The sequence below is a fragment of the Rhinolophus hipposideros genome, assembly GCF_964194185.1.
Source record: "Rhinolophus hipposideros genome assembly, chromosome: 21".
Classification (NCBI taxonomy): Eukaryota; Metazoa; Chordata; class Mammalia; order Chiroptera; family Rhinolophidae; genus Rhinolophus; species Rhinolophus hipposideros.
Window position 1 is genome coordinate 44,750,540 of NC_138067.1, and position 25,267 is coordinate 44,775,806.

The 25,267-nt window shown below is 56.4% G+C and overlaps 1 protein-coding gene across 3 annotated transcripts in view; it reads right to left on the reverse strand.

Annotated features, from left to right (window-relative positions):
* Window positions 1-25,267, reverse strand: part of LRRC4B (leucine rich repeat containing 4B) — a 34,558-nt gene that overhangs the window by 6,892 nt on the left and 2,399 nt on the right. Inside the window, exons 2-3 of one of the 3 annotated variants that reach the window (XM_081031152.1) lie at window positions 13,992-14,116; window positions 11,589-11,919 (exon numbers count right to left, since the gene is read on the reverse strand). In XM_081031152.1, the coding sequence (XP_080887278.1) occupies window positions 11,589-11,885 (297 nt within the window). In that variant the 5' untranslated portion in view covers window positions 11,886-11,919; window positions 13,992-14,116. Of the gene's footprint in view, window positions 1-11,588; window positions 11,920-13,991; window positions 14,117-25,267 lie in introns of those variants that run through there. The other 2 variants (XM_081031151.1, XM_081031153.1) reach the window with 2 other exon arrangements.

Consider the following 25,267-nt stretch of genomic DNA (forward strand, 5'->3'; position numbering starts at 1 on the left):
CTCAGTGGGCTGAAGTTCCCGGAGGCCCTTCGTCCTTCGGGAGAGGACGGTTTTGCTTTGCCCCACTCTGTGTTTCCCAGACGTCATGACCACAGCACTCTCTGCACAGGACGCCTTTATCATCGCGCTGGCAAATGCTGGCGAAGCACAGAGCAGGCCCTCACTGCTATTTCTGTTATTTATAATGATAATAATAATAATAGGAGGAGGACATTCCCATCATCGCTGATCACCAGGGAGAGAATGAGGGGGACTCTGAAAGGTTAGACTTGAGAGTTTGGACTGAGAAGTTGAGAACAGAGGGATTTCTGGCCCAGGTACCAGAGAACTCTGAGGAAGTGGCGCCCTCTTCCTGTCTTAGTCACTTACTGGTTGGGGTGTGTGTGGGGGGCAGTTCCCAGGAAGCCCCTCTGCAAACCAAGCAGGGAAGTGCTGCCGGTGCCCCCTGCCCCTTCCTCCTTGCAGGGTCCCTGTTCTCAGCACAGCCTCTCCAGTCACCCTCCCAGTCAAAAGCCGACCTGCAGACTTGAATCCGGAACCACCCACCGCCTCATCTGTGGGGTCAGCCGGCAAGCCTGACGGTTCTAGCCCTTTTGAATGTCTCATTGACAGTCTTCTCTTCTCCAGCCCCTGGTTCACCCAGCTCAGGCCTCAACCGGCTCGGCCTGCAGTCTCTCCCCTTCACTCCATCTCCAGGGACTTGCTACACCCAGAGCGACCCTGCCTCTGTCCTCCTCTAGAGCCCTCCATGGCTTTCCAGTGTCCTCAGAGGAAAGTCCGCCTGTGTCGGAAGCCTTGCTTGGCCTGGAGTGTGCCTGCCTCGCCTTGCCCTCCACACGGCCCCTCGCTTGTATCCCTCGCTTCAGCTACCTTTCAGCCTGTACCAGCTCCTGGAACTATCTTACCAGGCCCTCCACCTTTGCACGTGCTGTTCTCTTTGCTCAGGAGGATGCCCTTCCCTTTTAATCTACCTGGAAAACTCCTGCTTACCCCTCATGCACCCGGCCCAAATGCCTCTTCATCATTGTTTATTTCTTGACTGACAAAGCAGTTCTGAGGGAGCAGACAGGGGAGGCCCATTATCTGTGGAAGGACATCACAACGTCATTTGCCCTCAGCCTCACAGCTCCAAAGTAGCGGGACCAGGACTCAAAGTCTACTTCTCCAGAATCTGAGCACAAGGTCCCCACCCTGAACTGAGAGGGTGCGACTCTTCGCAGGTTTCAGTGTGTTTTTCTCAGCAACACACCTCGTCATTCAAACATTACCTGTGCGTCAATTTGTTCATTTGACAGTCTTTAGGCGCCTGCTATGTGCCAAACACCATGTGGGGCTCTGGAGGGCCAGCTGTGGGCAAGACAGTCACAGCCATCTTCCCAGAGCCTGACCTCGAGTGGGGAAGAGAGACGCTAAACGTCATAATTACACGAATGATCATTTTAAGCTCAATAGTGTAACAGGTCGCAGGCGTTGTCCTGGCTGCAGGGGGAGACACAGGCTTCCACAGCAGTTTAAACCTCCCTCGTCCAGAGAAGGTGATGGCAAACCCTCTCTGAGGCTGGGGGCCAGCTCACCCTTGTGGCCACTGACAGAGTGGGATGGACCAGGTGGTTCTTGGAGCAGACCAATGCCCCCAGCCTCCCAGCCAGATGTCTTGGCCTGACATTTTGCCATGTGGCAGAGGAACGAGGCCTGGGGTCCTGCCTGTGATGACCACTTATGGCCCGAGTTCCCAGGCCTCTCACTTCTTCACCCACATTTGCTAAGCCTACCCTCACCCACACCGGCTCTGTGTCGAGTGTCAAGGACACAGACAAGAGTCAGGCAAGGGATGAGGGCTCCATCAGTGACCACCTCTAGCCCCCAGGGGGGGCTTCTCCCCTCTCTTTTATTCTGCAACTTCATTCGTGGAAAGTAAGTGCTACTATTGCTGAAAAAACCCCACTGTGTTCTGTTGGAATTTTTAAGAAAATAAACTGTCAAGAAATCCTTTATTAAAAATTTAACTGTGATGGGAAAATGATTAAGTGAATTGTTCATCTTAACATTATTAAGATAAATTTTTATACATTTTGAATATAATGAACTGATAACAAAAATTTAGTGAACAGTGGTACCTCGGTTTTTTAACGTAATCCATTCTGGAAGACCGGTCGAGTTCTGAAACGTTCGAAAACCGAGGTGCGGCTTCCCCATAGAAAGTAATGCAAAATGCATTAATCCATTCCAGACCCTTAAAATCAACCCCTAAAACTGCAAATTTAGCGTGAATTTTACTATCTAATGATACCATAGATCCATAAAATTTACGGCATTTGTAAACCGAAACATTAGTCAACGGAGACGTTCGAAAACTGAGGTACCACTGACCTTACTTTCGTAAATTCTTTTTGAGTCAAATTTTTTCTTTATATTTACAATTTTTAAAAACACTGTTATTTTGCTGTACCAGCTGCTTTCATGATGACCTCTCCTGTTTCCTCCTTCCCTGAGATGAGGGACTTGTCCCTCCCTATTCAATGGGGACTTCCCTGATTGCCAGGATGTGGCTAGAGCCTGGCAGGCATGGGGGCTCCTGCGGGCCTCCACCTCACTCACTGCGCCACTCAGACCTAGACTCAGCCTCCTGGCCTCGGCCTCCTCCTCTGGTGTGGCGACCAGGGCCCTGAGGACTAAGTGAGAACGAGCCCAGCCCAGCAGCAGGCTGCCACTCAGACCACAGCATCTCCTCTTTCAGTGAAGTTTGTTATTGCATCATTCCTTCCCAACCCCACAACAAATCCTGAACCTGCCCCTGCTAGGAGGCTCCAGGCCACGCCGGTATCGACCTCTGAGCAGTAGGGTGTCTAGAGGTTCCATGCGCACCTTGGAGGAGCCATACTCGGTGAGGACAGCTGGAGCCAACCAACCGCTCAGCTCCCCTGGCACCCACCACCACAGGTTAGCCCTCTACCGCCACACAGGTGGGAGTGGGGAAGGAGTCTGGCCCGCGCCCAGGAGCCCCCACCCTTTCCGGGAGAGGAAAAAGCCCGAACTCCACTGGCCTTCAGCACCCCGCATGACCCCTGTGCCCACAGCCCCCCAGCTGTTCTGCGTGTCGTGTCATGTGGAGCTGAGCCGGGCAGCCGCGTGGTGAAGGCTCTGGGGTCAGGCTGCCCCTGTACAACCTGTGTGACTTGAGGTGAACTTGAGACTTCTCGGGGCTTGCAAAGGAGTCTGTAAGACCCCTGGGATTGGTGAGAGGAGTAAACACCTTTTCACACGTCAGGGGCTTAGTGCACCACCGGCACCTAGTAGGTGCGCCATCCGTGTCCATGCTTGTCCCCCTCCTCCGCTCCTCCTCACCTGAGCTGCAGTCCCCTCCCAGAACACCATCTCAGCCTCTGCACTTCGACAGGGCCCTTGTCACTTAAGGTTTCCTAAGAAAGCCTTTCTCCTGGATAAACCTCCTGACCATCTCTGCCCGGTGAGACCTCTCCCTCCCGATGCCTGCCCCATTCATTCAATTATGTGACCATCCATCCATCCACGCATCTATCCTCTTCCCTCCCTCCCTCCCTCCCTCCCTCCCTCCCTCCCTCCCTCCCTCCCTCCCTCCCTCCCTCCCTTCTGCTCACTCTCTTTCACTCATCCACCTAGGAGCTGTCCCCTGAGGGACAGCTGTCCCCTGGCCCCTCTTGGGTCAGGCCGTGTCCTGGGTGCTGAGTCAGGCCTGGTGCTCCAGCCCCAGGAGCCCAGACAGGCATCTAAATCTGGGTGCAAATAATGCAGGGGTAATTCTATATCACAAGAATGCACTAGTGTCTAAATGCAGCCCAGCTTTGCCTAAGGCAGCAGCTGGGTGGAGTGGAAAACAGGTTAGGCGGGGGCTCAGGGATCAACCATCTCCTTTCCCAGGACGGTGTCCCTGCCCCCACCACCCCGTCTTGCCTATCTTGCTTGGCTTTCGCCTCTCATTTCTATCTAGGATGTGCCGCATCATACAGTTGACCCTTGAACAGCACGGCTTTGAACCGTGCGGGTGTTTTATCGATTATTACCTGCACTGTATTCAATCTGCCGTTGGGAGTCTGTGGATGTGGGGGGCTAACTGTACGCATTGCTCACCATATTTTTATATGGGGGACTTGAACATCCATGGATTTTGGTTTCTGCCAGGGGTCCTGGAATAACCCCCCTCGCGGATACCGGGGGACAACTAAGTTTTGGAGGAGTTTTGTTATACACAGACTTTCGACTGGGCAGGTGTCCGCACCCTTAACCCCCTGCATTGTTAAGGCTCAGCTGTATTCGTGTGCCTTCTGCCCTGTCTGTCCATCCAGCTTCACGGGGGCAGGAATGTGTACCTGTGCTGCTCACTGTGCCTAGAGCAGCACCTGGCACACAGTAGGTGCTCAATAAACCAGTCAGGGACGTGAACTGGCTGCTGTGGACGCATTAGCAGGGTCAGTCAGACATAGGAGGAAAAGGGACTCGAGGTCTCAGCAGGGCTCCCCACTGGGAGCCTGTTTCCACGTGGAAACGAGACCCACTTCACAGTGGAGTGAGGATTAAAGCACCGGTATCTGTAACCGACAGGAGGAGTGACTGGTACAAGGCAAGTGCCAACAGTGAGTGTGGTCGTTCAAGCACGAGGCCTGGAAGGGCTGAAAGCGCAGGGCTGGGGCAGCGTGTGCGCCCAGCAGAGGGCGCCCCTGAGTGCGGTGTGGCTGGGACCAGGACAGTCAGCTTGGGAAGGTCTTCACTGCGAGGGGAGCAGGGACCGGTTTAAAGCCCAGGGATGATGTGGTGATTCTGGCTGGGGGTGGGAGACAGATGAAGGCCAGGAGGAAGCTGAGGCAAACATCCTGATGAGCAAGGATGAGGCCAGAGCCAGTACAGTAATCCAGTCACCAGGGCGCGGGACCCAGAGCTGCACATTTGCAAGCATGAGAAGAGCATTAAGAAATCAAGTTCTGCAGCCAGCCTTCCGGGCTAAGTCCCACTGCCACTCACTAATGGTTGCCTCTTGCACAAGAGTCTCACTCTCCTACAATTTCCTCATCTGTAAAATGGGGATAAGGATAGGACCACTCATGGGATGGTTGTGAGGATGAAGTTTGCTGATCATGGAACTAGGACTTGGAGTGGCACTGGGGGCGCATGCGTCCTCCCAGCCCACCCTCCTGGCGGGCCTCTGGCTCAGAGAGGGAACGTAATTAATGGGAGGGGAACATGGGTTTTCTGCCTCAGTTTGCTCAACTGAAAAGTGGAGATGAGACCGCCACCACCCCCTACCCCTGGGGCTGTCAGGAGGTTTAGAGGCCACATGGCTTCTCTGATTCGGTAATTTAACAGGACAGCAGGCTCTGCGCTGAGTGTTGGAGCCAGCAGTGACCAAGGCTGGCGTCCACGGTCCCGTCGGGGCTTGCCTGGACTGGGCAGGAGCTCAGAGAACGCGCTTTTGAGGTTGACGTTTCTCTGAGTCAAGAAAGACGATGGCGACCGACCGTGACAACGGTCTCACTGTCTACATTCTCTGGCACCCTCAGCAGCTGACCACTTGCCAGGCTAACTCACCACACATGTGCTGCCTCATCTGAGCTGCCAACGACCACTGTGCCCCCGGGGCCATAAAGAACACCTGGCACAGGGTGGCACCAGATTTCTCAGCAGCTCTGTGACGGAGGGAGACTTATCATCCCCATTTTAGTGGTGATAAAACTGAGGCCCAGACGGCCTTGACAACACACCTGAGGAAAGTTGGAGTCAAAACTCAACTGTCCCCTGCAATCATAAGTGCTGCTAACATTTCTGGGTGGTCCCTGTTTGTTGTTGTTTTTTAAATTAAGTTTTAAAAACAAATTGGACATCCTGCTTGAATCCTTTGAAAGCACAGTACTGTATTCTGAGCCTTTTCCTGTGTCATTCACTGTTCTTCGAAACTCCGCTCTACGTGGCTGCATCACGTGTGGTGAAAATGCCGTGAGTTATTTAACTGAGGCCACGATTGTAAGGGACACAGGCTGCTTCCCCAGCCCCACAGCTGTTGGGCCGATCTAACTCGACAGTGCCTCTCAGTGTGTCCCTCAGAGGGGTTGATTGGTTTCTCAGGTCAGAAGCACACTCCTGGCCAAGTGCACGCACACGCTCTGCCCACGTGACCTCACGGCAGACCCCCGAGGGACCCAGGGCAGCCGCTACAAGCCTCCGGGATTAGTACTTTGTTAGGTTAAGTGCATGTCCTCTGAGCCACCAATCCCCCTGGTATATGTTCCAAGACATTATCACAAACGTCCCAAAGGAGGATTTGTGGTGGGGGCAGCGTGAAGCCTCCTGGGTGTCTGTCCTGATTGGGGGGGTAGGTGGGCAGGGTATGGGGGGGTGTCCATCAAAGGGAATTCTACAGCAGTTAAGCAACGGAGTAGACACACACACACACACACACACACAGCCATGTGGATGGCTCCTAACAACCCAGGCCGAGTGAAAACAGTGAGACAAAGAAAGCCATCTATAACACAGCTTCATTTACATAAATTAAAAATATACACACACAAAGCAACAATAAGCATTTTCCAGAACACACACAAGCAGAAAGATCCACAATAAACACATTAGGGTGGTTGGCTCTGGGGAGGAGGGGACCAGAGCGGGACCAGGACACAAGCAGTGAGGGAGGAAGGGGACAGGATGGGGGTCTCACTGAGGAGGAGAGTGGGCTGGCCGAGCCCCGGCGGCGCAGTTTCCACCCGGACCCACCAGGAGACAGAGGAGCAGGGTGGCACCGGACCTGCCTGGCCAAAGGGCGCCTCGCCAGCCAGAGCCCCGGCTCCACCCCTGCTTCTCCAGGGGGCTGCGAGGACAGGGGCACGTGGCTCAGCCTGAGTGGCATCAGGGCTTCGAGGCAGAGGGCAGGTGCACCCCCAGGCCTCCGCCTTAGAAGGTGTCCCCGTGGGCTTTGGCCTTGCAGGCCCCCTCCAGTCTCAAGCACAGTTAGGGGAGCACAGAAAACTGATTTTGAAAAATATTATTTTGGCCATGAAGGGCATTCAAACAACCACGTCCACCACCTGCTGTCCCCATCATGTCCCTGAAGGGCATTCTGACCCTCCCCCAAATTTGCCACCCTTGTCCCAGTGAGAGGCCAGTGTGGCCACTCAGCATAGCCACTTGGTTGGTGCACTTGGAGTCCCCCACACTCCCCATGTGGCTCACGATCCTCAATGCTCCACAGGCCAGGGCAGTGGAACAGGTGAAGGGAGCCCCAGGGCACCCCCATTCTCAAAGCGCCACAGGGATTCGACGCCTGTTCCGCTAACAGATGGTCCCCGACCTCTGCCAAGTCCCCTGGGTGGGAGCTCGCAAGCGTGCCTTCCTTCTATTCACCCACAAATGTCTGCTGAGCACCTACTGTGCACCAGGCTCTCTCTGCTCCACGTGCTGGGGAGACCAGAAGGGAATGGGTGAAGTCCCTGCCCTCCAAACAGTCTGTGCAGGAGCCAGGTGACAAGCAAGTGACCATGGACAGGGGAGGCTCTCAAGTCTCCAGATCTCAGACCATCTCTACAGAGCTTTGGTGCCACACCCCGTGTGTGCATGTGTGTGCGTGCGTGTTTGGGGGGCTCACTGCCACCGCGAGGGAGGACAACACTCTAATGAGCAGGGCACACAGGCCTGACGGGGCAGCGCTTCTCTGATCTGCCCTCCAGCCCTGCAATTCCACCTGTAGGAACGGATCCCAAGGGCAGAATCCAGCATGTGTGGAAGAACCAGCACCAAGGACATTATATCAGTGGAGACGTTGGAAACAAGAAGGGACTGCCTAATAGCAGAATGCCGAGCGCCGGAGTCGACACGACAGATGAGGGTCAGTGTCAGGGACAAGGACGGTGCACGGTGAAGCTCCTAGGTGCCCAAAGCAGTAGCAAACGGCAGGAAATGCTGTGATTTCGTTTTTTTCTTTGGGGGAGATAAAGGACAGCAAGAAATTGGTTTACTGACCGGAGCCTACTGCGTACAGACTGAGAAGGTATGTGGAGAGTGTGGGACTGGCAGACACCACGGCTCATAGGCGTTACCTGTGGCTGTCAAGTTACCGCTGGCGTTTGTCCTGGCATTTTTACTCAGGTATATTTTCTAGTGTTTCTAAATTAATTTGTATTCATTCTGTAATCAATAATTTAAAAATACATGGACAGAGGTACAGAAAAGAGCGAGAAAGGCTTTAAAACAAGATGTAGCAGTAGTTATTTATATCTACGGTAAATTGTGGGACTAGGGTGATTTTTTTCATTTTTTTAATTTAGATAATTAAAAAGTTATTATTTTTAAAGCGCCTCTAATAGGTCCCGAGGTGGCCCCATCCTGCCACCTGCAAAGTGTCCACTAAGGAGGCCAATTCGACTGAACGCTCACAAGCACCCACTCTTGTGGACAAGGCACTCTCTACCCTCATGGAACGTGCCTTGGGGGGGTCAGTGGTTTCCAGAGTGGGGGTGCAGGGACCCCCAGGATGAGAAATGACAGTGTTAGGGATTCGAGCACGTGCCCTATCCTTTAACAGTGTCCACTTGTGTGTGCGCTTTATAAGGTACATGGCGCATGGATGGCACACACAATGCTTGACTTACAAATAAATTCATCTACACCCCCTGGGCTCACATGTGTATTCGGTCAGGGATGCGAATGCGAATCAAAAAGTTTTGGAGGCCAGTAGCCCGGAGGTCGGGACGCGAGCAAACAGGTCCAACCAAAGGGGCCAGCTCAGACCTAAGACCTCGGTGTCACCGTCTCTCTCTTCCCCCTTTCCCACATCCACTCTGCAGGGAAATCCACTCATCTACACCTTCAAAACAGACCCAGAATCTGCCTACTTATCAGCACCTTCACCACAAGCAGCCTGTCTGAGCCAAGACACCCTTGGCCCTGCAGTCTGTGCCCAGCACCGTGGACAGAGACCAAGTCAGAGCCTGCCTGTCTTCTGCCAGGAGCCACCCAGGGAAGAGCCCAAGTTCTCACTGTGACCATGAGGCCCAGCAGGGTCTGCCCCCATTGTCCCCTCTCAGCCCTCCCCTCCCGCTCTCTCACTTGGCCCCTCGCTCTGCTCCAGCCTCCTCCCACCTTGCAGCCCACTGCCTGGAATGTCTTTCCCCAGATGTGCCCAGGCTCCCTCCCTTACCTTCCCCAAATGTGTGCTCAAATGTCACCTTCTCCACGAGGCCACCTGGGCTCTGTGTCTGCAAAGCTGCAGCCAGAATCCCCCTCTTGCACCCACCACCCCTCCCCCTCTACTTACTTTCCCCACTTCTGTTAACAAACACAAGCCACTGACCGACCACACCTATGTCTAGACTGTAGACCACAGACTCAGTGAGGGCAGGGCTGGCTGCTGGTTTTGGTCACTGATGTGTCCTGAGTGTCCAGACCCCTGCCTCCCACACACGAGAAAATGGGAGACATTTAATCAACAGAAGCATTTAGGGCAAGGGCTGGGGTGTCTGGGGTGGGCTGTGGACCCTGAGCGGAAGGCGGTGAGGGAAGGCTGGCCTGGGGGGCCCCAGGGCCAAAGAGAGGGATGTTCAGGCAGAGCGACGGCCTGAGCAACTCCTCAGCACTGCGAGAGCGACCAGTCAGCTGGAGAGGCTGCGGCCAGGCTAAGCTAAGGGGCCTCGGTTATTGCAGTAAGGAGCCTGAACTTCATTCCTGGAGTCCAGGAGCTTTCAGATGGTTTTAGGCAAAGGAGAGCACCTGGTCGCTTGTGTTTCGGAGGGCTGCTTGGTGGCCGCTGGGAGGATGGGCCGGGCATCGAAGGAGGCAGGACATGGCTGGGCTCTGGGGTGCTGCTTGGTTGCTGTCAGCTACGTGCCCTCCACAGGTCTGTGGGTGGCACTGAGAGCAGGCCCCACACTCGGTGGGCACTCAGCAAATGTTTGTAGGATGCAATTGTTCATCAAGCTCCCCAAAGAGAAAAAGGGACACTGGCATGGCACTGGGCGCCTGTTGGAGGGGACTCAGCAGCTCCTTCTTACAGATGTACCGCCTGGTGCTCTAACCTCCACCGCCAACTCTAGCGCAGCTGTCCCAGCCTGATGGCTGGCTCATTTATTTGTTTACTGCTGCTTCCCTCCTAAAATGTAAGCCAGCCAGGGGCAGGGAAAGGCTTTGCGGGTCATAGTCATCACCTAGGACAGGGCTTGGCACAGAACTGGTGCGGGCAGCATTTGTTGACTGTCAGGTGAATAAATGAAGGCTGGATGGATGGAGTACAGAGGCAGGTGTATGATGAGAATGAAGTGCAGAGTGTCACCCCCTTAAGCAGGACATGACAGGTTAGCTGGGACTGCAGCTTGAGGGATGTGAGGCGACTCAGAGCACTGGGAGGAGAGGTGAGGATGTGACTGGGAGGTGGCCTGCAGCCAGAGGACAGTCCTGCAGGAGCAGGGGTGGGGTGACGTGAGCAGGCCCCTTCTGTTTCCGGACCCCAACTCTGGCTTCACTGTTCCTTGCCCCACGGCCACCCAGGAGAGGACAGCCTTCTTGCCTGTGGCAGTGCGCCTGGCACTGCCCCCCTAACGGGTCCCCTCTTTCCCCAGCAGAGGGGAGCCCTGGTCCCCAGGCTTTCTAGGAGGGTCAGATGGGGGCCGCAGACCCCACCCCCTTCCTGAGGGACAGAGCAGGAAGTGTGGTGGAGGAGGGGAATGTCAGCCCAGGGAACCTGGGACATTTGCACAAGAGCCCTCTTCCTCCTGGCTTTATGAGCTGGGGCAGGAGACGTCTGCACCGATGGGGGCAGGGATCTCAACCGGGGCGACTCATCCCAGGGAATGTGGGCCAACATCTAGAGACATTTTTTGGAACTGAGGGCCAGTATTACTGGTACCTAGTGGCCAGGGACACTGCTCAACACGGGAGGCCCCAAGCAGCAGAGGAGCAGAGGAGGAGGGACCCAGCTTCACACAGGCACAGCTCTGCCCCCAAAGCCCTGTGCAGGGCCCATCTGAGCCACAGTCATGATTAATCGGGCGGCCGCTGCCCTGTCCCAGCACAGCTCCAGACACAGGGTACTCCCCACGTCTCACCCCCTCCCGAAAACAGAGACGCGAGCCACACAGAAAGAGAATGTGTGCTTGCCAGGCGCCAGGGAGATTTTAAACCTATCAGTCTGCACCCCAACCCCTCGGGCAGGGGCTCTTCTCACCCCCATTTTTTTAGATGAAGACACAGAGGTACAGTCACGCCGTCACGCGCCTGAGGCCATGCAAGGCAGGGCTGGGGCGGTGCATGCCGCACAGAGGCCCTGGGGAAGGGTGGCCCTTGGCACAACCTGCTACCCCAGGACTAGGTCAGGCCCAGCGCTTGTCTGGCCCCCACTGTGCGAGTTGGGCAGGTGGTCCTGTCCGGGCCCCAACACACTGGCACAGACACAGGGAGCCTCGTGCCCGAGAAAACCCAGTAGCTTTGGCTCAGGGTAATGGGATGCAGACAGCATCTCGTGAGGGTCCAGGGGGTGGCGTGAAGAGTGGGTGGGGACACGCAGAGGCCCTCGCCCGCTCAGCGGGGAGGAGCAGCCACCACCTGTGCCCCTCCCCACACAGGCCCCGGCTCACCTGGATGCCGTTCTCCTGGAGGTTCAGGTACCGTGTGTTGACAGGGATACTGGCTGGCACCTCGGCCAGCTCTCTCCGTGTGCAGATCACCCGGCTGGCCTGGTTGCTGCAGGAGCAGGCCGCAGGGCACGAGGTGGCGGGCGGGGAGCCCCCTGCGGCAGCTGATGTCAAGGCCACACCGCCCCCGCCGGCCCCCAAGGGTGGGGAGAAGAGCCAGAGGAAGAGCAGGGCCCCGTGGGGCCAGGACATCCTACCGGGCGGCAGTGGGGGGCACAGGGAGCCGCGGGCGTGCGCCATCCTCAATGGTCATGCTCCGTGTGGGTGCCCGGGGCTGTGGGGTGAGGGGAAGAAGGAGAGGCTTAGTGAAGGACAGGGACCCGTGTGGCCCAGCTTCTCCCCAACATCCAGCCCTCGGACGCTGCTGCCACCATCACCAGCTCCCTGTGCTCAAGCCCCCAGGGGCTCACTCTCCCAGCCCCCTAAGGAGGGACAGATAGACCCAAATGAGGCAACCCAGCAGGCAGAGGGAGGCCCGGGGAAGGGCTGGCCCCGCCCCCTGCACTCTTCTCATCTCATCCTCTCCCTGCTGGGAAGACTGTAGGCCCTTTTCACAGAACCGAAAACTGAGGCTGGGGGAGAGGAAGTGATTGTCCAAGGTCTCTTGGCCAGTAAGCGGAAAAGTCAGCCAGCTTCAAAACTTAGTTCTGTGCATGATTTCAAAAAGGTAGATAAATAGCTAGAGATGAAGAGAGAGAATGACAGAGAATGACAGAGAAAGGGGGAAGAGCCCAGCAGGAAATCTGGGTGTAGGTCTGGCCCCCATCACAGCACCCACCCTAGTCCCCTAGCTGCCAGTGTGAGCCTCCAGGAGGGGTGCCCAGCCTCCTGCCCCCACCCCTCTCTCCTCTCTCCTGGAGTGTTTGCAAGGAGGCCGAGTTCCCCAGTGCCGCACACCCTCCATCACTCTCAGCCCTCAGTGTCCTCTGGGCCAGCCCAGGCTCTGTGGGCCTCGAAGCAGCTGCAGGGATTTCAGTTAGTCTCACAGGGGAACCTGAGAGAAGGTGAGGTGCCAGACAAGGCAACTGTGGAGGTGACAGGTGGGGGATGAGACAGGAGGCAGTGCTGGGGGCGGCGGGGGCCCAGTCTGCCCTGGAGTGGCAGGTGCTCAAGGCCAAGAAGTGTGTGGAGGGCCTGTGCCAGCAGCTGGTGCAGGACGGTGCCGGGGGCTGGGGACCTTGTGCCTGAGTCCTGGAGGAGGTGGGTAGTGTGGGATCAGGTCTTCCCACCCCTACATCCACAGGACAAGAGAGGGAAAGGAAGATAAACTGATAGTGACAATAACAACAATAATAATAACACCCGCTCTGGAATTCTGAGTAAGCCTTTTCCGTGCACCAGACCCCATCCACTGCTGTCTCACTGAATGAAGCCTTACGGTAACCATAGGAGGAAGGGGCCCGATTTACAGATGAGGACAGTGAGGCGCTAGGAGGTAAAGCGGCTTGTCCCAGCGCACAGAGCTGGTTGGTGGGGACGGAAAGGGATGGTGGCCTTGGGGCCATCCTCTGGCTCCCAGCCCCCCTTCCACGAGGTGTAGGGCACACACAGATGCACCCACGCTGGCCGGCAGGCTCTACTCCGCCAGCCTGACCAAAGAGCTCCCCATGAGCTGTCTGCACACTCACACCACCAGCGGTGACGGGGCACGCCCTCACACCGTGGACTCAGACCCACCGACACAGGCCCCGCGCACATGCGCGTGCACACACGCGTGCACACACACACATTCATTCTCGTTCTGTGGTTTCCTAGATCATTTCTACTCAGATAAAAATGCGTGTGCATGTCTGTGTGCCTGAGTGCGAGTGTGAGAGTGAGAGCTAGACAGAGACAGAGGGACAGAGACAGAGGGACAGACAGAGACGGAGACAGAGACAGGGACGAGAGAGAGGGGGTTTATTCTGTGCCCGGATCCTGGACTCGTTTTTCTCCCTGGAGGGCTGGGGCTGTGTGTGCGTCTATCTGATGGGAGGGCGGTGGGATCTTTGCTTCCCCGAGTGTGACAGGGAGACAATGCTCCTTCCTGTCCTTAGCCCACCACTCCGGTCCCTCCTCATAAGACTGGTGACGACCCAGCCCCACACTGGTAGAGCCCACCAGGGCCAGGATTTGAGGCTGGGGTCCCATAGCCAGGATGCCCCTCGGGCCGTGGGAGCCTGCAGTGCCCACCCCAGGTCCGCAGCACCTACCACTCAATTTCTACCTCTACATCTGTCCCCACCTCTCCTGCCGCCGGCCCCCACCCCATCACAGCACCTGCAGCAGCTGGGCCTCCCTCCCCTTCCCTCCTGTGCCCTCGGCCATCTCTGTCCTTGTCCCCCCACCAGAGAGGGGGACACTCACCCCGGTGGCTCTGGCTCGGCTTCCGCTGGGCCTCTCCCTGCGCCCCAGGCCCCCTCCTCCACATGCCTCCAGTCAGCCAGGGGCTATGCCTCCCCAGGTCTCTGGGACTTCCTGTCCAGGTTGTGCTGGGGGGGGCGCAGGGGCTTCTTGGGTCTCCCCGCGCCCCCCCCTCCTGTCGCCCTTCCCACCCCTGGGGGGGCAGCTGTCACAGGCCACTGCAGCAGTCTTCTCCCTCCCTGCTCGCCTCCTCCTGTCTCCTCCCCCCACCCCCACCTCTCTCCACTCCCCCCCCCACTGCCAGCCTCTCTTCTCTCCAGCCACTGACCCCAGCCCCCTTCTTTTGTCTCCCAGCCCCTCCACCTCAGGTCGCTGTCCCTGTCCTCAGGCCTCAACCCCCTCTTCAGGCTCCCCCTTCACTGTCTGGCTTCCCTTGGGACCACCAGGCCCCCTCTCTCCTTCTCCTCCATCTCCTCCTCACTCTCGCTCGGTCCCCATCACCCTCTCTGTGTCTGGGAGCCGGTTTCAGGCAGATTCTCTGTCTGTCTGTCCGTTTGTCTTGGTCTCTCTCGGCCAGGCTCTGTCTGTCTCTCTCTCTCTCTCTCTCTCTCCCGCGATTACAATTTCTAGTCACACGGCAGTGCAGAGCCAAGCTGTGCCTCAGCTCCCTCCCTCTCACCCCTCCCTCCGCCTTGCTCTCCTGAAAGGGGAGGGCGCCTCCCCTCCTCCTCGGCCCCCCTTCCTTTCCTCGCAGGCCTCCCCCTCCTCCGCTAATCAAAGGCTCCGTTATCTAATTAACCCATTGGTTCTGGGCAGCAGGGAAGGTCGAGGAAGCAGGGGGAGGACGTTAATGGCTGGGCTGCCCAGGGAGGAGGGTCTGGGCCATGCCAAGCCTGGCCTTGTGGCACAGACAGTCTCATCAGCTGCATAACCAGGCAGGACTACCGCCGCTGGCCGCCCCCTCCACAAGCCACAAGCACCCCTCCTGCACCTGTGCCCCAGCCCTAGGGTAGACAGCCTAGCACAGTGCTCCCCAGGAGATTCCAAAGGCTCCCACCACACTGCACAGCCATCTACTCCAACCCCCGCCCCGGATATACCAGTGAAATGGGGCCCATATCACCAATACCCCAGCCCTTCCGCTGAGGGCCAGCTCCCATTCATGCCACACAGAAACCCATGTCCACATGCTGCCTTCTGCCCTGGACCCCAGCCTGGTCCTGATAGCTGCCTCCTCATACACTTCTGTAAAATGGGCAGGGAGGTTGCATTTGTTCATCTGATTCATCCAACCGTCAGTCCATCCGTCCATGCAACAAATATTTTCTGAGGTCCTGCTATGTGCAGACACTGGTGCTGACAAATGCTACCTTCACCCTCAAAAGCCAGGAAAACCAGAGGCCACAAAAGAGAAGCAGCAAGAGGAGAGCACATTCTAACCAATGTCACCCCAATAAATTAAAAAAAGAAGAAAAAATAAACAGGACAGCACCATGCTCCAATCCCGGGACCTGAGTTTGAATCCTGGGTCCGCTGTTTACTTGCTATGTGGCCTCGGGCCACGGACTTCATTTTTCTGAGCTGCAGAAAAAGGTTGTGAAACAGGGATAATAATAGTATCTGTCTCTTCGGGCCTTTGAGGGACTGACTAGCTCAACGCTCCATAAACGGTTCTACTTTACAAGACAGGCAGACAGCCACTTCTCATCCCCTCCGCCCCAGGCCATCACTCTGGCCCAACCGCCATCTCCCCCAGTGATCCAAGGCACCTCCTCAGTGGTCTCCCCACTTCTACCCTTGCCACCCTCACAGTCTGTTCCACGCCAGTCAGAGAGCCCTGTCAACTTCCAAATCGGACCCTGCCCTCCTCTGCTCCAGACTGCAGCCTATTCCTGCTCTGTCTACCTCACTGGGGTGTCGGGGCAGAGACATCTCTGGTTTACAAGACCCCTTGCCCCAGGCCAGGGGCGTCTGTGACTTCAGCTCCTTCCTCCTCCCCTTGCTCATTCTACCACCTCAGGCCACCCTGGCTTCTTCCTGTTTCCACAGTAGGTTGTGCACATGCCTGCCTCAGGGCCTTTGGAATCGCTCTTCCCTCTGCCTGGTCCTCTCCTCCCCATTTCTCCCTGTCTCCTCTCAGGTCTTTACTCCGATGTGGCCTTTCCAGTGAGGCCACCCTGAACACCTCGCATCACATAGCCCTCACCCTCCCACCCCTCTCCAGAACCTTCACTGCTTTATTTTTCTGTATAATGTTTTTCACCATCTGACCTCTGATAGGCCCACACACTGGAGTGTGCGCTCCCCAAGGGCAGGGGCTGCGTCTGTTTTGTGCAAGGTTGGGTTTCCAGCATCTGCAATGGTTCCTAGCACATGGCAGGTGAACCACAAACATCAGGAATGAACGGATAAGGTATCATTGCTGTTAGGCCATATTTCTCCCTAGTTACACCGCATTCCCTCACATAATCACACTGAGGCACACTTGCCCAGTCACGACCCCACTCTGCACACCCAGCCCAGCACACACTCCAGCAGACGCTCACCTCAGGCTCACGCCTCAGACTTATCCCGATCCTGAAGTCCCTTTCCAACCCAGGAGGCCTGCCCAGTGGAAGCAGCACATGCATAGGCCGCAAACACAACTGCCCCCAGCTCAACAACATGCCCAGGCCATGGCATCACCTGGCTGGCTTGGTCCCAGATAGTATACCCTAGGTTCCAAACAGCAGGTCCCCAGTGCAGCCCACTAAATGCCATGCCCTGAAGGGAGCTGCAGCTCAGATACCACTTGTGTGAGCTACACTCGTAGACAGGGCTGTGAGTCTGGACTCGGCTGTCCCCAGATACACCCCTCCAACACCCATGACAGGAGAGCTGGCTCACCCTTCCTCTTCTGAGCATGTTCCCAAAGCCAGGCACCGTGTATGCTTCTGATTTGTACCAACTCCTTAAATAGCGGTAACATCTGCCACACCACCGACACTGACCAGGCACTGCTCTGTAGTTCCCCCATTTGTCCTCTGAGAGTAGGCTGCTATTACCCCCACTGCACAGGTGGGGAAGCTGAGGCACAGAGGCCAAACGCACAGCTAGGAACTGTCCCTTCCTGGTTGGCCACGCCAGGGTCAAGGGACCCCAGGGACCCCCAAGCTTGTCATGACGGCCGCAAAAATTCCCACGGAGGTCCCCTAGGGAGCACGTTGTTCAACTGCTGTGCGCCCACAAGCCCCTGCCTTCATCCCCACTGCACAGGGTGTGACAACCCTGCCGCTGCTCCACACCCTGCTGCAGAGGCTTTGTGACCTGCCCTCCGTGACTCCCCCCCACCCCCACTCCCACCCATGAACCCCTAATAGTGATGGCAAGCATTAACCGTGCACTTGCTACGTGTCTAGTGCCCCGCTAATAAGCACGGTGCACGCCTTGGGCCACTGGTTCCTCCCTGTGGCTCTAGGAGGAGGCAACTGTTCTTGTGTCCATTTTACAGATGGAGAAGCAGACCCAGAGGGCTGTAGGCACTGGCTGAGGGTCACACAGCCTGCACGGGACAGCAGGGATTGGAACCCAAGGTCCAGAACTTGGCCAGGTCACCACCCTGCCTTTCTCATCCCAGTGCCCTGGGAGAGGCCTCAGCACAGCACACCTGCTCTTTACCCCCAGCAGGTGCAAGGGACAAAGCAGACAGAGGCCCCAAAGAGAGGAGAGGTATGAAAGGGGCAGAGACACAGTGAGACGGAAACAAAGACAAAAACTGGAGAGCAGTATGTGCTTGGGGGTGGTGGTGGGGAGGCTGTAGGGGGCCAGCGGACAGAGAAATGCAGATGCGTAAGAAGACAGAGGCATGGAAGTCCAGGAACTCGAGGTGTGGGGCGGAGGCCTACCATTCTCAGCCCAAGCTCGGAGAAATCTCGGGCACTGTGCCGGAAAGGATTCAGGTAGATGGCAGATTGGAAACTTGGGGGGCCCAGGGGAGGTGGGGCGAGGAGAAAAGGGAGGCAGGGAACATTCCTGTCAGGAATACTCATTTTTGGGGAAGAAGTTCAGAAGGTGAGAGAAAAGATAGGAAATTGACTGCCATCACAGCAAGACAGATGGAGGTTAGAGCTAAAGAAGAACTTCCCAACTGTGAGGGACTGGGGCAGAAGTGGAGCGTGGAGCCAGGAGGGTGGGGAGACATCAAAGCCAGGGAGAGCTGATCGCTTCTCTCTCTGGATGCCTGTCATATGAACAAGACAGGGAACTGTTGAGGTGGGAGGGGGAGGGTATAGGCAGCACAGGCTTTGGGGACGGATGAAACAATTTCACATGTGTGTCCCTCTGAGCCAGCCCGTGTCCTAAATGCTTTTAAAAATCAAAGCAACCCCAAAGCCCTAAGAACTGACAGGCCCCTAACATTTAAGATAGAAGAACCCTGGGAAAAGGGCTGCCCTGGCCCCTCATAGTTGCTGATGAGGACACAGGGCTGGCGGGTCAGCTCAGGACCTGCCAGGCCACCAGCCACTAGGCAACGGGACCAGGCTTCTCAGGGGCAGGGGTGGAGCTGGGGAGGGGTGACTTGCTTGGAGAAGGGGGATGGTCCTCTCCTATCTTCCTCAACTCTCCACTCAGAGGCACTAACTGGTCTTTCTTTACTCAAAAAAAAAAAAAAAAAAAAAAGTCAACAAAGGCAATATATACACTGCCTCGTCTTATATTTGGTTTTTCATATGTTCATTTAACGAGTATTGACTGGTGGCTCTTGCCCCAGGCTCCAGCCATACACCAGGCACACTCCCACCTCAGGGCCTTTGCTCCTGCTGTTCCCTCTGCTCTGAGCTAAGAGGCTCTCTCGGTTTCCATTCTAGTCTCTGTTCCAATGCCACCTTGGAGAGGGTTTCTTTGCCCCCACCTTCACCTCTTATACTTTCTTTTCTTCACAGCCTTCCTACAGCCTGGCATCTCCTGAAGGACAACGATTTGTTCTGTTTATTGTCTAGATAGCTCCCCACTAGAAGGTGAGCTCTCCAGGCAGGGAGTTCTGCGTGGCCAGTGCCTACTGCGTCCCCAGTGCCTAGGACACACTGACCCCCCCACCAGTCAATACTTGCTGAATGAAGAAAGAGCTGGCAAGCGCCCCACCTCATGCTGGGTCCCCTGCTGGCACCTGGTGCACAGGGGCCAATGAGACCTGTCTTTTTTTTGTCTTTAGGGAGTTAGTGGTACAGATGGGAGCTGTTCAAAGGCTAAGAGAGACGCTGAGCACAAGTGGGGGCCCTGGCCCATCTCAGCCAGGCACTGCCCCTGGCCCGGCGGAGTTAATGTCGCAGCTAAGGTCTGAAGGACAAGCAGGAAGGGAAGGGAGCCCTGTGTGCAAAGGCCTGGGGGCTGACAGGTAGACGGGAGTCAGGGAGCTGCACGGAGTCCAGCTCAGTTACAGATGTGCCACCTCCACAGCAGGCTGGGGGGGCGGGGGGGCGGTGACAGGGGAGGGCAGGGTCACCTCTGGGTTAGAAAGACCCCTCTGAGGGGACCGGAGAGGGGAGGCTGGAGGCCAGGGAGGAGCTGGGCCAAGGGTCTGGGGAAGAGGAGAAGGCCATGGCTGGGGCCATGGGGATGGAGAGGAGGGAATTAATGAAAAATTACAGCGAAAGCAGAACTTTACAAAGGCAGAACTTTGAAGAGATGTAGGAGGTGGGGGGGGGCAGGCTCTTTTTATAGAAAGGGGAGAAAGAGGGCAGGAAGTTGGGGGAAGAGAATGGAGAGGTCCCTGGACACAGGCCACCCAGACCAATCTTTGCTTGTAGGCCTGACTGGGGAGCAGTGGCGGAGGGACACAGCCTGACCAGTCGCCGTCATCCCGGGGCTCCCATTTCCTTCTCTGTAAAACAGGACGTGCTGACAGTCAGTGCTAGGAACTGTACCTTGCGATCCCTCCATTTCCTCATCCGCGACATGGGAATTAATAATATACTTTATGACCAGACACTCACTATATGAAGGCCTGAGAGCACCAGCTGTTTCCCCGCCAGTATGCAACGATTCGCCACCCACAGCGCAGTTCACTGTCCAACATGGTGGCCACCAGCACGTGTGGCCACCGCGCGGTGAGTGTGACCAAGGAACTGAAGTGTTAATTTAGTTTAATCAATGGCCACACGTGACTGAGGTGGTCACTGTCTTGGACAGTGTGGTTCTAGCCACGGGCACGGCCATACCAGGACGTCCCAGCTAAACCTCAGTGGCGCTTGGAACTGCTTCGGCTTGAGTCCCCAAAGCCAGGGCTCTTTCTGCTCGGCCTCCCAGCCTAGCTGCCCTGTGGGGCTCTTACAGGGAGCGTGCCCCCCCGGGGAGAGGAGCCACAGCAGCCCCACTACACAGAAGGGCATATTGGGGCGGTCAAGGTCCTGGCTGTGCAGGGACACCCAGACCGAGGCAGGCCCCTCTGGGAGATGGGGGCAGCTTAACTCCCTTTAATTCAATTTACCAGGAGAGAGCTAGGACCTGGCCTGGTGTGGGTGGTTTTGGAAACAGTGGCCATTGCCAAGGTCATTGCCAAGTCTTCTGCAGGGGTGTGTGAGGCTGAGTTTGCAGGCCGGGAGGGGCATGGTGTGAGCGGGCCTCCTTGGCTCCTTCTCACCTTGCTGTCCCAGGAAGGGCAAGGCTGAGATCTCTTGCCTGTCTTGGGGTGGGGATGGGTGGTGCACAACTATTTCGTTTGTTAAAAGAAGGCTACTATTAAAAGCAACAAAAAGTGAAAAACTACTTGAACCGGAGCAGTGCTTCTCAGACATCAATGTGCGCCCAGATCACCTGGGGACCTTGTGAAGGCACAGATGCTGAGTTGGTGTTTGGGTGGTCACGGTGAGCTGAGATTTCCCCAGAGGATGTGGCCCGGAACAGAAGCTGAGGAGCCAGGAGCCACGGGCCTCGAAGGGCACCTCGCTGCCCATTCCATTTCAGGATGAACAACCAACTCCCCTCCGCCCTGCCCCCTGCTCTGTGTAGGGATGGGCCAGACCCAGTCAGAAGCTCAACTGCCACAGAGACTAGCCCCGTGGCCTTGGGAAGGAGACATCACCTCTCAGGGCTTCAGTTTGCTCATTTTTAGAATAGGGAAAATAGCTAACCTACCTCCCAAGGTGGCAGGGCTTCGGTGGTCCAATACCTGTGGTGGGCTGAGTGTGAGTTTTTATGTGGCCCTGCACATAAAAAGCGCTCAATAGGGGCAGCCGGATGGCTCAGTTGGTTCGAGCGAGAGCTCTCAATAACAAGGTTATCGGTTCAGTTCCCACATGGGATGCTGGGCTGTGAAACTAAAGATTGAAAACGGCGACTGGACTTGGAGCTGAGCTGCGTCCTCTACAACTAGATTAAAGACAATGACTTGGAGCTGAGGGGCCCTGGAGAAACACACTGTTCCCCAACATTCCCCAATAAAATTAAACACACACACACACATTACTCTTTTTAAAAAGAAGCGGTCAATAAAGTTATTATATAACTTTATATAACTATATTTTATAACTGCACACCCGTCACACTGGCGCTCCTGGTGGGGGAGGAGGTGGAAAGAGAGTTGGTGTCAGGCAACCCTGGGCTTAAACTCTGACTCGCTACTTTCTCGCTGGCATACCCCTCCTGCCCCCCAGGCTCTGTCTGTGAAGATGATGACACCTAGTTTGGTGGGGATTCATGGTGACCTGTCCAGTGGTAAATGACAGCTACTATCTTAAAGGTCATCCTTTATTCTCACTGGGTCAGAAGAACAAATCTTTTCCTCATTCTGTGACTGTCCCCCATCACTCCTCATACATGAATCCAGCTTTTCTGGCACTCATTCACTACAGGTTGGGGGCTCTTAGAGGCACCTGAGAGACCTTGCCCCCTGCCAGCTGGACATGGATTGGATCCTCCACCTAGATAAGGACAGGCCACTGTGAGAGCAGAATGGGGGGATCCTTTCCCCTCTAGGGCTGTCAGAGCATAAACAAGATTGAGAGGCCAGAGTTCCAGCAACCCCACCCACTGTCTATTTGACACTCTGACCTTCTATGTGTTGGCTGTTAGTAAAAAAATCTAATGATTATTACCAGCGATTCTATTTCCACGTGGAGTAATATGTTCCCTTCTCTGGGCCTCAACTGGGGGAGGCCAATGCCTGGGTTTGCAGTCCCAGCTCTGCCACTTCCAGCCATGTGATCTTGGGCAAGGGGTGCCATGTCTCTGGGCCTCAGTTTCCCCATATGTCACATGAGCGATCATAATGGTGCCTCCCTCACAAGGCTGCTATGAGGGGTAAACGGACAAACTGCACAGGGTGCTCAGTACAGAGCCTGGCCCCTGGGAAGCACTCAGTGGGTGTGAGCTCATCATTACTCTCTCCACCCCGTGTGTGGGGGTTCCAGGCCAGGGGAGGGCAAATCTCTGCATTCATTGCCTGGGATTTGCCCCTCCCGGAGAGCTGGGGCTGGCGATGCTTTCTGTCTTTGGGGGCAGTATTTGAACAAGAGCTCTGGGGCCTGCGCTCAACTCCCCGGGCAGGGGTGAGGACTGAGGAGTTCAGGGGGACACAACTGAGACAGGAAGGGAGAGGCCTGGGCTTTGCCCCCTGCCCCAGCTTGCTCGTGCTCCCTCTCTCCTCCATGTCTGGGTCATACACAGGCTCCTCAGTCCCCCACCAGAACCCAGCTTTTTCTCTCTCAGCAGCCCTCTTGGGGACCTGGCAGTCCCCTGGGGCGGACTCCTGCCTGTCCATCCCACCAGGGCCTGGACAGACCATCTCCCAGGCCTCCCATGCAGCCCCTCCGCTTCCACCTGTCATGACAACAGTTGCCGGTAGGTTTCCAGGCAACCAGGGGGCATCCTGCCACTCTTCTTACTCTCCTGCCATCCCCCTGTCGGGCAGACCTATCCCACTCTCATCTCCCCACTGGGGAAGGAGGGCTCCTGAACTGAGAGATGAGCTGCTCCTCCACCCTGCCAGAGAGGAAGCACAGCTCCCCACAGCGTGATGTGCAGGACCAATGAGGGCCTGAGCGGTCATCCGAGTCCTGGACTCGGTGGGACCAAGTGAAGCCCCGCCTCTGGACCGGAGCCCCAGGCCCGTCACTGTAGTTTGATGATAAGCACTGAGCTCACCTTGTGTCCTCTGAGACCTGCTCTCTGATGAGCTTCCAAATGTGCCCCCCCCCCACCATACAGGGAAACCTACCCCTGCTTGCCCCGTGCATGCGATCCGACACACTTCCAGGGGGACAAGAGTGTGGGGTCTGTCAGCCAGCTGAGGGCGGGGGGACCATGGTGCTTTCATGCCATGCTGACTCAAGAACATAGCGAGGGGCCACAGTGACCATGGGGCACTTGTGTGTGCTCTGCACCCTGGTGGTCTTACAAGTCTTCCCATCCTGGGCCTGGCAGGGAGGCAGTGTAGGCGGAAGCAGGACACAGTTACAGGGAGGCTAGGAGCTGGGATAAAACTGCCCGGGGATGATGGAGGGAGAAGGGTGGGCTGAGAGGCCCGGAAAAGAGCCTCAGATTTTGGAAGGAAACCACAGGAAGGAGTGTGGAGAGAGAGATAGGGCAACAAGAGTCCCACGTGGAGGGCAAAGAGAAGAGGAAATAACAGAGGTGGAGGGATAGAGGGACCGGTGAGACCTCTGGGTGAGGCAGATGAGAGATGAGGAGGAGGTGGTGGCCTGAGCACAGCCCACTGCTACCCTGAAGAGGAACGGTTGTTTCAAAAGAGCTGATAGTCTGGGTTTTTTGGAGACACCATTGGCACAACATTATATAGTTTCATGTGTGCCACATAATGATTCAATATTTGTGAAATCATCACCACAATAAGTCTAGTTAACATCTATCATCACACACTCATACAGTTACAAATTTCTTTTCTTGTGATGAGAATAAATTTTTATGTGAAATCGCTAATTTTTTGGGAAAAAAATGTTGGCAACAAATTGAACATTTTGATAGCGTTAGGGGAAACAAATTCACGGCCCACGGGATGCCACCAGTGGATGTGCCCAGGGATGTGGGGAAGTGAGTGCAGGGCAAAAGCAGGAGGGGACAAGAAGAGGAGAGGGAGAGTGACACAGGAGCAGAGACGGTGCTAGGCTGAGACAGAAATAGAGGCGGTTCGCAGCAGATAGGGTGGGAGAGAGAAAGTCTGATGAATGAGTCCAGGGCGCAGACAGATGAGTGAGGAAAGGAAGGCACTGGGCTGCAGGGTGAGGTGGGGTGGAGTGGGAGACCCAGAGGCTTGATAGACAGGAGGTGCAGGTAACCCCTTATGACAGATGCTGGGCCAGAGACATGCGGAAGGGGTGAAAGATAGGGACGGCTGATGAAGGTCCCAGCAGGCAGGACAGGTAAGCAATGGGGGTGGGGAGAAGCGCAGACAGAGGTGGGGACTGTGGCCAGAGACTGGAGCCAGGGTGCTTAAGAGGCTGAGAATTTGGCACTTCCCCTCCCCCGCATAGCACCTCGGCCTGAAGAGCTGCCTCTCCCTCTGTGGCCTCTGTGCGCCTGCTCGCCTGCTCCAGTGTGCTTAGCTCTGGCTGCCTTCAAGAGATGTGTCAGTGGCCCTCTGACACCTGAAATCTCTGATCCTGAGGACACCCCCTGGGAGCCCTCTGCCGCGGGAGCATTCTCTTAGCCACCTCTAGTGGGGATTAAGGGGGACTGCTTGGGTCTGATGGGGCTGGCTGTCCCTCCAGCACGCACAGCACGGGTGCCCCCCACACTGGGCTCTGGGTGCACCTGTATTTGCTGCACGTGGGGCTACAGCTCTGTAGCTCAGCCCACCTTAGAGCCTCCTGCTTTGTGCCTCTATGAGTGGGAGGTCGCGGGCCAGCGGCTCTCTCCATGAGGTGCTGCCTTTGTCTCTCTCTCCAGGTCTGTGTGTATGCACACGACTTTCAGTGGGTCTCTGGCTAACTGTGGGCACCACAGCGGCAGGTGTCACTGGGTCTCTGACCCCACATCTGGGTCTCTGGCTGCCAGGGAATGACTGTGTGTGTGCCCGCGCCCCTCGGCCTACCCGCCCCCCCAGCCTATGGCCGGTCCTGGTCTCTCCGGTCCCTCTGACAAGTCACACACTCTCCCTCCATCCTCCCCACCCCCACCCCTGCACCTGGCCGCCAGTGTTCTCTGGGTCCTTCTTGCCAGCACCCTGCGTTTGTCCCCACCATCCCTGAGTCTGTGGCTCCCTGTGTCTCTGCCTGGCCCGCTGGTTGTCGCTCCTGTGTGTGTGCAGATGGAGTTGCCCTGTCTCCCTGACTCTCCCTTTCTTT